The sequence below is a fragment of the Acinonyx jubatus genome, chromosome B1, assembly GCF_027475565.1.
Source record: "Acinonyx jubatus isolate Ajub_Pintada_27869175 chromosome B1, VMU_Ajub_asm_v1.0, whole genome shotgun sequence".
In the NCBI taxonomy this organism is placed as follows: Eukaryota; Metazoa; Chordata; class Mammalia; order Carnivora; family Felidae; genus Acinonyx; species Acinonyx jubatus.
The window spans coordinates 80,836,582-80,849,818 of NC_069382.1; the positions used below are offsets into that span (position 1 = coordinate 80,836,582).

A 13,237-nucleotide genomic window follows, 5' to 3' on the forward strand; every position below is an offset into this window, starting at 1 on the left:
AGCAGTGGAGGCAGCCTGAGCAGGGAGAGCAACGAGAGCGGCCCAGCCCAGCTCCTTCCACTGGAACTCCTCTCAGCATCTCCCACACACAGCCACCCCAGCCTTGAACTGCACCCCTGAGCACTTGTGCTTTATCTCGATTTATTTTGTGCATCCTTTAACAAGATGTGTCCTAAGGTATTAGAAAAGCCTAAGGGAGGTTTTTGGAGGGGCGCGGTTCTGGAAACGCTCAGGTATGTTTCCATATAGATAGTAACTGCTTCTTTGCTTAATGCCATTTTAGCCTATGAAAAGTTTCATGAGAACGCTCTAGTTTCCGATGGCAGGGAAACCTGTATCTGTTCTGCCTCCCTAATTGGGTGATTTTGAACATCGGATTGGTCTAAATTTGTATTTATTTTAATTTTGCAATGGTAAGATAACAAAAGAAGGTCGAGGAAAGAAGTGAAACCACTCTGGCAAAGCAGAGTGGTTTAAGTTTCCTCAAGCCAACAGGCTCCTAAGGAGGCCCGCAGTTGAAGCCACTCTGTCTCAACTTTCCTGTCCCTACCCTCCTCTTCAGTTCTCCATGCAGAACGTAAAAAGTAGGCTTCTCCACAGGCAGATCAGACTAGCATGAAATCATTGTGAATCAGGAGAGTGTGATCCTGAAATAGTTGGGACATAAGTAATTGGCAAAAAGGGATAATCCCCCATGGTGAATGAAACAAGTTCGAGCTAAGTTGATAGATCCAGATTGACTTTCCTACTTTGCCAAATTATACTTCATCCTTCGTCTGGGCCAGTGACACTCAAGAAAAAAATAGCCTAAAGACATCCAGTAGCAAGAAATTGAGATAAGGTTTCTATGTGTGATTAAATGTCTTAAAAGTATTTGTTTTTTTACTTTAGGCATAGACTCAAAATTCTCAAAAGATATGTAAATTTGTCTGACCCTTTTGCATGATGTATCTTACAAGTAGGGTTTCATGGTGATTCTGAATATGTGTTTCAGTAAGAATGTTAAGAAGATTGTGGAAATGCGTGCAAGGGAGAAGTATTAATCCGATGTATATTTTTTCCGTTGCATCTCGAGATCTCACATTTTTCCTTCCATTACATAGACATGCCACTAGAGGTCACTGTACAGTCTTCCGCGCACCCTGCGTGTAAGTAATGCTGGGTCTGACCTCCAGTTTCTACACTGAGACCCTTACAGGTTTTGCCTGTCTTTAATCAAACTAGCTAGTGTCAACATATCTGCCTGAAGGAAGCTACAAACCCATACTTGACCCAAGGTCAATTCCCACTCCCCACATTATTAAGAGCTAACTAGTCCTTCCAAGTGACGGAGAGCAAAGCACCCATTTCTTTCCTGTGGCTTCATGTTCATGTAGGTGACTACCTATGTCATCTGGTGGCCAGCACTGATGACAATTTACTGACTGCCCTTCAGCCTCTGTAGAGTATTCTGCCAGATGCTGAAGGTAGAACAAGGGAGATAAGACTTACAAATATAATGAAAAGGACCATGCAGGAAAACAAATGAACTAGCCTAAGTGCTATAGGAGTTCTGAGGGTGGTTAATGAAGTGATCTGCTAGGAAAGCAGGAGGTCACATGAAGAAAAGTGTTCTCAACGGCCAAACAGTCCAGGTGGAAGAAGTTATGAAGGCTGGATTTTAGACTGATTTTCCTTTTCTCCTTCTGCCTTAGAAAGAGACTTCCATGCTGGGGGTAGCCTGAAACTAAGATATAATTTAGGAGACAGTTGATAGACAGATAGATAGATGGATAGATAGATAATAGATAGATGATAGATCCACCTCTGTTCCTCAAGATTGCCCGAAAGAAATTTCTTTTCTCTGCAGTGCAATATTTATTTATTGATTGATTTGACAAATCTTTATTGTCAACTGTGCCCCAAGCACTCAGTGGTAAATAAGATAGTCACAGGCAGGGCATGCACACTTAGAATTCATAGTCCAGTGAGGACACAAAGATGACTGCAGTGCAATATGTTAAGTCCTATGATAAGAGAAGAGCAGAGTGCAATAGGAGTACAGAACCGGGGCCCCTGATGCAGACAGGAAGTTAGAGAAACCTTCCTGGAGGAAGTACTCTGAAATTGAGATCCTAAGCATAATAGAAGTAGATCCTGTAAAAAGACAGTAAGTGTGTTCCAAACAGAGGTAATAAGCACAGAAGAAAAAAAAAAAGAATCAAACAGGATTTTATTTTTGCATATGCAGTTTTGGATCTTGCCATTTTCCGCTTACTTTTTTTATCCTGAGTCTCCATATCAACTGTTTTTGAAAATATTATTTGATTTTATTTTTTGAAAACATGATTTTAATAGCTGCATAGTAATCCATTGTGAGGATAGTGACTCATTTATTTACCTATTTTCTTTTTTTTTTAATGTTTATTCATTTTTGAGAGATAGAACATGAGTATGGGACAGGCAGAGAGAGGGGGAGACACAGAATCTGAAGCAGGCTCCAGGCTCTGAGCTGTCAGCACAGAGCCCGATGCGGGGCTCGAACCCATGAACCGTGATATCATGACCTGAGCAGAAGTTGGACGCTCAACCGACTGAGCCCCTTGTTTACCTATTTTCAAAGGGCAATAGCATTTTTAAGGCTCATGATAATTGTTCTCTCCTTAAAAGTATGAAATCATGTGACATAATCTTTACTGATCATAATAATATCCAAAATAAATCTCCTTTATTTGAGTATCTGTTGAAAACAGTTTCTGCAACCCAATCTGATATCCAGCCATAGCAAATACTAAATTAAGCAAGTTATTCATTTACTGAATATTGGTTACATTTAATGATTTGTAAATTTTGCTGTAATTGTTTTTGCATGAATTGGCACAGGCTTCAGAGGGGCTTCAGGATTCTGGGGCTTTCACATTCTTGCGCTGTCTCTCAGAGACCCCTCTGTGTCCCTCAGTCTTAGTTCCCCCTCAGGTCTGCATCTCAGTGCCTTCTCTATCCCCTCAGAACCCCTCTCTGGGATGTTAGCTAACATTTATCTCCATATTTTCCCCAGTAAATGATTATTTTTTTTTTTGTCTGTGGCTCCACATCCTGTGGCTGCAAACCACTAGTTTCCTAAATAGTTTCTTAACCACATTTTGGGTAAAAATGTACATATAATTTATTTGACAAATTGCTGACATAGCAAATTGATTTTCTGGGTCAAACAGGAAAGATATTCACGGCTTTCACAGGAAGGAGATCACCTTCTTTAAGCTGTTTCAGATTTAATTCATATGATTGTTTTTTTTATGCCTCCCTTTAAAATGGATATGCCTCAGCCTTCCATAACCCACATTTTAACCTGCTTTACAAGATTTTTGTGTTGTCTATTTTTGGTTTTGAGCGTTTGCATTTATTGCCTTGGCATTCACTCACGCTTACTTAGTGAGGCATATTTTGGAGAGAGATGATTCACTGACCGCAGCCATGTGGGCACTAGCTGTTGAATTGAAATGCTGTTTTGAATTCAAATTTCCCTGTGTTTCATGTACTCTCATATCGCTGTGTGGCTTGTCGTGAGTTGGAGAGTTCTTTCAAACCCCAGAGCACTCAGTGGTAAGGTAACCTCTCAAATACATTTATTTCACGTGTAAGAAGTCATTGTCGTCCTGGCCCAGGAGAACACCTACATGAAAACCAAGAAGGTCTCTAGCTCCCTGATAGCTACCCCAGCCTTGCTCAGGGTCCCAGTCTCAGGCCATCAGGGTCCAATTCCTCTTCGTTCAAACGGGCAGTTTCTGGAGACCACTGCCTTGCAATGCCCACTTAATTTATGCAAAGTAGACTTAACATGTAACAGCCAGTTCCCTGAAGTGAAGATTTTACTTAACACTTTAATCGGTGAAGCCGCTATCCATGTATCTTTATTGACAGATGTTTCACAAATTTGCATAATTTAAAATGCCTCCCAGGCCTATCAACTGATGCCTCAGAAAGGTGTGTCGGAAAGATAACAGAGTCCCAGCTGGGGCCACAGACTGCACTCCAGTTGTCTTTGGTGGTTTTCTCGTACTGACTTTTGAGAGCCAGCTCATGATCTCAGGATGTATGAAAAAACAATAATACTAACTGTATTACTACTCTCAGGTAAGTACATTTCTTTTTGTAGCATGATGCTGTTATAGTGGATATCAGATTATAGGTTAAAATGTAAACTACCTGATTTTAGTTCTATCTTACTTAAATGAATAAATGGGTAGTATCTCAGAGCCCAGTCTGGTGGATGGATTTCTATTGGGACTCAGCTGGTAAGGTGGAGGGAATTGGGTTAAGGAGTTCTGTAATTGTGGCTGGATCACAATTTTCCAGTAGCATGCTTCAGTTCAAAGCCTCGCCGCAGTGAAAAGAATTGTACCAAATATAATGAGAAATGTCTCTGTGAATAAATTTATTGCCTTATTTGTGCTTAATGAGGTTAACTTCTAAATTAAACGGTCATTAGTGACAGTGATGGTGGATATGTGATCCTCAGTTTTCAAAACGTTTTGTGAAAAATTATAATCTCCTTCACCTGCCAAAAAAGTACAAGCTACAAGCATGAAGTCTGCATCCGTGGGGGAGCTGTTTCCCACTCTTTGGTCTTTTACTGAGGTATGATGGAGGAAGAAGAAAAAGCAGCTTATTGGCTTAAGTGTTAGGTGGTTTGGGGAGAAATCAAAATCAATTCATTAAGATAAAGAAATAATGTGGAGTATTACCAAGTTGTATTAAATTAGCAATATTTGGAGCCCTTTTCTGAGGATGTGATGGTTAATGTCTTCTCAAATGCATTGTCTACGTGTTGGAAATGCATAGATAAGGAGTAGGCAGTTACTTGAAATGTATGAAGCCCTCAGACATGGCTCTAACTCACATTGGAGCACGTACTAAGGATCTACTGGACACTCTAGGAGATAGAGAAGGGAGCCAGCATTTTCTAAGATATATTAGCCAATAAAAAAGTGTAATGGTTAAAGCATAGGGATGAGGAAGAGACAGAACTAAGCTCAAACCTGGTTTGACATCTGAAAGGCTGGGGGACATTAAGGCAAATTATCCTCTTTTCACCTCCCTATCTTCATCTGTAAAATGTCTACAGTGTTGGTACCTGCCTCCTACTAATGAAATAGGGACTATACAAAGGAATAGCAAATTAGTAAATAATTTAGCTATGATAGTAATTACTGGCTAGGGAACAAATCTGGGTGTGTAAGGATGATTTCTGAGAAGTCAGGGAAAATGGGACAATAACAGGAAAACAGGAGACTAACAAAATTACTCTCTTTTTTTTTAAGTAGCAAAATATGAAAACATTTAGCTTGAAGAAAAGAAAACAAGCAGAAGGGATGTAGTATAATATTTAAATATATTCCAATACTTCTAGAGCTATTACACAGAAAAGAAAAGAGGTACTGTGCTGTTCAGAGGGCAAAGAAGGCCTACTCAATCGAACTAGATACGTTACCCAGTTTTTTGTGGTGGGGGGTGGGGAATATTTGGAAAGGATTCCTGGAGAAGAAATAAATGCTTCATGTCTACAACTGCTCAAGTGGATAGTGTACTAAGGTCTTCAATGACAGTTCATGAGAGGTCATCAAGGCCATGCGACCCCCAAAGGCCCCCCGCAGCCCTCATTGCAAATGCTGCCATCATCTTTGCGTTTTCTGAAACCATCCAAAGACATTCTCTGGAATAATGGAATAATGGAAAGGTGTTTGAGCACCCCCTTACTCACTAGTTTAAGTAGAGAACCTGGAAAGTGGTTTAAACACCTTTGGCTAGGGAAAAAATAAAGAAAAGATGATATTTCTTTCCCTGGAGATCTTGAGGGTAAAGCCACTATTCCTAATTCTAAATTTATCAGATGTCATTCTCCAAATGGAGAGTAAGTTCTCTTGAAATTATTTGATTCCCAATCCCTGAATTCATTTACTCATTTGTTCGTTCGGCACTTGTGTGTCAGGTGCTGGACACGGAGGCCACGCCAGTAGGAGCAGTGAGCTCCTGTGGAGCACACAGTCAGGGCAGTGAGAGGGAGCACCAGCCCTAAACTGAATAAGTAAATCACTAACATAAGAACAATGATAAAGAACACCAATAAAATTAAACCAGGAAAAGCGATAAACATAATGCAGAAGGCTGATTTACAAAAGGGTAGCAGGAAATTTTTCTTGGAGTAAGTGACATTTATGAAGAGAGGTGAACGACTGGAAGAAGCTGACCTCGCAAAAGTTGGGGGAAGGACAAAGGCAACATTTCTGACACTGGACAAGAGTGTGTTCAATGCTTTTATTTGAAAATCAGACTCGGACACTAAGAAGGAATTTGAGAATGCACTATTGTAACACTTCAACCAGGAAATTCATAAACCAGGACCCTCTAAAGTAAACCCTCAGTTTCCTGGTTTTACTTTAAAATTTGTGCAAAATTTGCATCCTAGGCCATAATTTATTGATTTAATTGGAAGATCCCAAGGAACAGGTATTATCACAGGTTTTATTCGTTAGTGTATCTCCAGAATCTAGCACAGCTCTTGACATGTCTTAGGATATCGGGTGAATCAGCAAGGAAGCAAGTAAAGGGAGGGAGAAAAAGGGGAAGGGAGGGAGGAGAAGGAAGGAAAGAATATTTGTTTTCATTTGTTTAGGCAAAATGAGAGCTCTGTGTAGGTATACCATGATACCCTGGACATCTTATTCCATATGTCAGCAGGTATATCAGTTTGAAAAGCACATGCTTAGAAGGAGTAAGTAAAGAAACAGCCATCTCCGTTTTCTCAGCGATCCAAAAAGAGAGCCTTTCTGTCCATGTAAATGTTGTAGGGAAGAGTTCTGAGCTGGGTTTCAGGGACTACTTGAATTTCTTACTAGTAAAACCTGTGTCTTTATTTATGCATCCCACACATTGCTAGGCACATAGTAAGCACTCAATAAATAATAGTTGCAGAAATAACAAATGACCAGAATTTTGCAGCAGACTAGTTTCACTGTGGAAAATCAATTCATCCTCATGGGCATCCATTTCCTTGTCCCTATTGAATAAAACACAGAATAGATAGTATCTAAAATCCCTTCCATCGCTTAACTTCTATGAGTTCCCAAAGGTCAGCCTGAGATGACCTGTAGCCTTGTTCCCAAACCTATAAATCTCATAATCTTGGGGTAAAATTGGGTTTTTAGGCAGAAACGGACACCTCACTATGAATGCCTGGGGAAGGATCCCTCTAAGAAGGGAAAAAAGAGACGGTACCTCAAGACTGACACCCACTAATTTTAAATTGGCAAACCAGATTTAGCATTCCTGTGATGGATTTCTTTTTACTTTGGTTTCTAGAAGATTATTGAAAACATCTATGAACCTTTTGGGGAAGCACATTTTAAGTAATTTCCTCAACTTGTCTTTATAGGCTATAGTTCCTCTCAACTAACTACTGAAAGTGTCTCAATGACTCACGAAACACCAGTAAGGGCCATGACTGTTCAATCATCACATAAGTTGCCAACAAAAGTAGATGGGTAACAGATTTCCAGCCATTATCATCATTTCTGCATATGTAATTAGGAAAAGGTAAAAAAAAAAAAACATAATTAGGAAAAGGTAAAAAAAAATGTAAAAGGTAAACTGAACAAATAATCTTTGCTTTCTAAGAGGCCTCTGTCATTAAGCAATGCTGACAAATATGAACAGGAAAACCAAGATACTGGCAGATGCATTTCATTGTGGTTACTCAAATAAACTTGGTTAGAATGTCTGCTGACTCTTATTTCAGGAATCTGATAGAGAAAAAAGCAAGAATTGTCAGCAAACAGAGGAGATACACCATCATTACGAATTTTCCCATTTTCAATTTTTAATAGGGCTTGTTTCTGTTATGATACACAACTTGTCCACATCTGTTACAATACACAGCTCATACATATCTGTTATGACACACAACTCTATTGTGATATACAACCCCAAGCCGCCAACAGCCATACTCCAGCAGCTAAGAGTATCAGAAAAGTGTCAGATGCATAGAACCTTGGGACACTGTTCACTAAGAGACTTCTGTAACATCATGGGAGCCAGGCCCATGTCTGTCTCAGAAAATTAAATGACTCTAAAACCATTGTAGGCCCCAAATCATAAAATACCATACATTCTTCTCTCTGTCCCCGGGCATCATACCAACTGCCAGAGCAAAGGTGCTGGAGGAGATTCCTGACATCATCTCAGCTAAAGCTTCATCTCCTCTGATATTTTGGAATCAGACTCAAATTTAGCGATTTGCTTTGAAGATACAAGCAAAAGGCCTGGGTTTCTTACCAAGAAACCGACATAACTGACAGAAGTGTTAAACTTAAGCATTTACCCAGTGATAGAGACAATGAACTGTCACCTTTACAAAAACCATATGTAAAGAGGGAACAAGGGTCATGGCATATATTTAACTTTTCATGTATTCATTCAAGAAAAATGAGAAAAGTATTAGTTCAAACTGAACACTTTCTGTATATCAGGCACTATGCTAAGCCCTCTACGTGGATTTTATTCTGACAATAACTCTGTGGAATAGGTATTATTCCCATCGTGCAGATGAAAAAAAGAGGTTCGAAACGTTTTAAAAACTTGCCTGAGGACATACAGTCAGTGAGCAGGAAAGCTGGATACAAATCCAGGAGGTTTGACCATAGAACCCTCAGCCTTACCCAACATATTCTACTTTCTTCCTCAAGAGAGGAGAGCATCATTCCTGATCTGCTATCCAGAAATAAGCACTGTTGATATTTTGGTACAAATATTCCAGATGTTTTTTTCTAGGCATGTTTATAAATATGTACTTCAAAAATTACTGTAAGGGCTCCTGGGTGGCTCAGTTAGTTAAGCAACTGACTTCGGCTGAGGTCATGATCTCACGGTTCACGGGTTCGAGCCCCGCGTGGGGCTCTTTGCTGACAGCTCAGAGCCTGGAGCCTGCTTCAGATTCTGTGTCTCCCTCTCTCCGTTCCTCCCCTGCTAGCTCTCTGTCTCTTTCTGTCTCTCAAAAATAAATAAACGTTAAAATTTTTTTTTAAATTACTGTATATAATATTCTGAAACCTGACTTTTCCTCACTTAAAAAACATCTATTCCATATTAATGAGTACACTTACAAAACATTTTAATGGCTCCACAATATTACATCTGATGCCTAACTATGGTTTGTTTAACCTATGCCGTGTTTCAAATATTTAGGTTGTTTCTACTTTACAGTCTGTTTTTGTTTGTTTGTTTCAAGTTTTTATTTAAATTGTAATTAGTTAACATATAGGGTAATATTCGTATCAGGAGTAGAATTTAGTGATTCATCACTTACATACAACACCCAGTGCTCATCACAAGTGCCTTCCTTAATACCTAAACAACACTATGATGGACATCCTTGTAGACTCATCTTTCTGTGTCAGAATATGTACTTTTTAAAGATTTTGATGAATATTGCTAAATTTGCTTCCCCAAAAGTTATGCCAAAGTATATACCCATCAGTAAATTTTGAAAGCATCTTGTCTCAGTACCTTCTTCCCAAATTGTGTCCCAGAAATCTGTATCTGAAATTAAGGTTAAGTGAAATATGGTGTATTTATGTTTTGACTTTTATTTCCTTGATTGCTAATGAAAACAAACCATTTCTGTGTGTGTGTGTATGTGTGTGTATGTGTGTGTGTGTGTGTGTGTGTGTGTGTATTTAACAGCTTTACCAAGTTATAATTTGCATGCAGTGAAATTCACTAATTTCAAGTGTAGGACTCGGGGCTGAAGATTAGAATGGGAGTGAGGTACTCACCTCAGGACCAAATTTAAGGGGGCACCAAAACCTTAGTCATCAAGATAAATACTTTCATAAAGTATTTTTTAAAAACTCAAAATTAATTCAAAAAATCAATGATGAATAACATGGCAGAATTTTAAACATAGCTGGGATCCATCAGAGTCAGGTCTGAGGTGAGGTGAGTGAGGTGAGGCAAACCAGTGCCAGGTCAGATCTTGGCTTCCAGTGGGCAGTTACTGAGAAGAAACATCTTAATCCACTCAGCAACTGAGCAACTGAGTTGCAGCTAGCAATCCATCTTTTTGAAAGCTCACTTTCTGTTCCCTCCCCCCCCAACACACACACACACACACTTCTAGGGAATAGCACTTTGGAGGCCCCAACTTAAAAATCTCATGGCGTTTATTTTAAAAAGTTTTTTTAGAATAAGAGGTACCTGGCTGGCTCAGTTGGTAGAGCATATGGCTCTTGATCTCAGGGTCGTGAGTTTTGAGTGCCATGTTTGGTATGGAGAGTACTTGAATAAATAAACTTAAAAAAATTTCTTTTTACACGTGTTGAGTTTGTCATGACTCCCACTCCTCCTCAGTGGGTCCTGAACCCCTAGTTCTGTGAGACCATTAAAATCTCTCACAAGTTTCAGGGCCTCTCAGGTCTCACTTGAAAATAGACAAATGTCTTCAGGGGAAAGCCAATGGCAAGCTCACCTCTCTGTACTTCCTCTCCACCTTCAGAGCCTACTGTCTTGGTAGGCTCTGATGCCCTCTCTAGATGTGTTAAATTTGCTCAGCTTTTCTACTTGTTGTGGACAGGAGGCTTGATCTGCAAGAAGCTAGTTTGCCTTGACTGGAAGCCAGAAGTTTTAGTTTATTCCTCCAGATGAGTTTCAGAATCATTTGGGAAAGTTATCCCTTGTGCAACATAAAAATATTCCCAGGGTTATTTGGCTAGAATGGAATGAATGATAGAATGAAATGAATAAATTGACTCAGAGCAAATAAAACATTTTGTAATAGTAAATCTTTGAATTGGGAAGATATCATGTTTTTTCACTGAGCCTTATCTTATGTCCTCTGAAGAGTTTGAAAAAAATTCGGAAAAAAATTCTGAAAAAAACTTTAGATAAATTTTATGTATTTCCTTTTGAAGAGATATTTTACATGTCCTTTTATTGTTTTAATTAAAATATATTTCATTACATTTTCAAATTGTTTATCAATGGCCTAAGATGAATTTATCACTTTGTATACGTTCATTTTATAAGTGACATGGCTAACCTTATTTGGTTAAAATAGTTGATTCTCTTCAATTTCCAAAATTAAGAATCATATTCCTTATAAAAGTGAAATTTTGTTTCTTCTTCACTTGAAATAAATGTTCATAGCTGCTTTTCTTATGATATTGCATTTGTTAGAACTTCTAAATGTTATTTATGTTAGTTAATGCTGCATAATGGTCGTGATAGTCATCCTTGTCTTGAGACTGTCTACAATATGAATGTCTCGCCATTAATTATGATGTCTGCGGCTTTCAGCAAATAATCCTTATGTTAAGAAATTTCTTGCTAGCGTTAAACAAAGAGCTTTAATCAAGAAAAAGAAAATATCTTAAATTCTCTAAAATGCCTTTTATGCATCATTGTTGAAACTTTGAAAGTTGACTTCCATAGCTTAATGGTAAAATAATACATTTCCTGACAGTTGTCACAAGAAAGAAAGTATCTGTTATACCTAACATAACAGAAATACTTTTTAAACTTTTGTTTGGTTTTCTTTAAGAATGTCTGTTCATCTTATTAGTTTCTATTTATTTCACAGTATTTTTATTCTTCAATATGTTGAATGATGAATTATATCAATGGATATTATCACATTGCCCTATACCTCACATCGTAGTATTAATCACTTGGCTATTGTAAAGTATTCTTTTAATATCGTGCTGAATTTAATATTTGTCTTAGGATCATTTTACCTACATTTGTCATATATATATTTTTTTGAAATACCTTTGTGAGTACACATGCATTTGCTATCAAAAAGTGAAAGAATTTTTGCCCATTTTATTTAAAAATAATTCATTAATCACTATGTGCAAGTTTTAAGTGAAAGATATTTTGAAGAAGAATCATCTCTTCCAATTATAGTAGAGGATTTTTTTTTTAATTTTTTTTAATCTTTATTTTTGAGAGAGAGAGAGACAGAGTATGAGCAGGGGAGGGTGCCAGAGAGAGAGGGAGACACAGAATCTGAAGCAGTCTCCAGGCTCTGAGCTGTCAGCACAGAGCCTGACGTGGGGATCAAAGACACAAACTGCGAGATCATGACCTGAGCCGAAGTCAGATGCTTAACCGACTGAGCCACCCAGGTGCCTCTCTATTTGGGGATTTTTGTTAAGAGTTTCTTTGTATACAAATTATTATATGTAAGCACCAGAAAAGAAGGTGCCATCTTTATTTTTAGCGTACAAAATTCTATGTATAGCTAATCAACTTTGGTGCATCCATCTCTAGATGGGTATAGTATAGATTAGGTTCTGTATACAGTTACATTCCAAAGATTAATAGCCAGCATTCATAGAGCATTTACCTACTGCCAAGCACTACTCTAAGCCAGGTACATATATTTAATTTTTTGTGTGTGGAGACATACATGTAATAAAATTCATCATTTTAACCATTTTTAAATGTGCAACTCAGTGGTGGTATTTAATACATTCACAATGCTGTACTCCTATAGCTGTTATCTAGTTTCAGAACATTTTCATAAGCTTAAAAGGAAGTACCAAATGCATTAAACTCTTATTCCCCACCCCCCACCCCCACCAGCCTTGGCAACAGCTAATTTGCTTTCTGTTTCTGTTTCCCTATTCTGAATATTTCATATACATGTAATCGTAAATACATGGTCTTTATGTCTGGCTTCATTCACTTAGCATGTAGCAAGTGTTAGTACTTCATTCTATTTTATGAATGAATAATATTCTATTGCATGGATGTACCACATCTTATTTATTCATTCATCGGTTGATAGACTGGTCTTGTGTACATTTTTGGCTTTTGGAAATAGTGTTGTTATAAAAATTCTTGTACAAGTTTTTTTTTAACACCTGTTTTCAATTCTCTTTTGAGTGTATCTAGGGGTAGAAATTCTGAGTCATATGGTATATTATGTATAACTTATTGAGAAAATGCCATACTTTTTCCACAGAAGCTTCACTATTTTACAGCCCCTCCAGGAGTGTATGAGATTCCAATATCTCCACATCTTCAGCAACACTTGTTATTTTCTAGTAGGTGTGAAGTCATATTTCATTGTGGTTTTGATTTCCATTTCCTTAGTGACTAATGATGTTGAGCATCTTTTCATGTGGTTGTTGGCCATTTGTGTATCTTCTTTGGAGAAATGTCTACTCAAGTTCTTTGCCCATTTTTAAATTGGGTTGTT

At 38.1% G+C, this 13,237-nt stretch overlaps 1 protein-coding gene across 1 annotated transcript in view; it reads left to right on the forward strand.

Annotated features, from left to right (window-relative positions):
• Nucleotides 1–3,896: 3,896 nt before the first annotated feature.
• Nucleotides 3,897–13,237, forward strand: part of GYPA (glycophorin A (MNS blood group)) — a 35,257-nt gene continuing 25,916 nt past the window's right edge. The window contains exons 1-2 of the mRNA XM_053216917.1: nucleotides 3,897–4,113; nucleotides 7,412–7,482. Coding sequence (XP_053072892.1) covers nucleotides 4,071–4,113; nucleotides 7,412–7,482 — 114 coding nt within the window. The 5' untranslated portion in view covers nucleotides 3,897–4,070. The remainder of the gene's footprint in view (nucleotides 4,114–7,411; nucleotides 7,483–13,237) is intronic.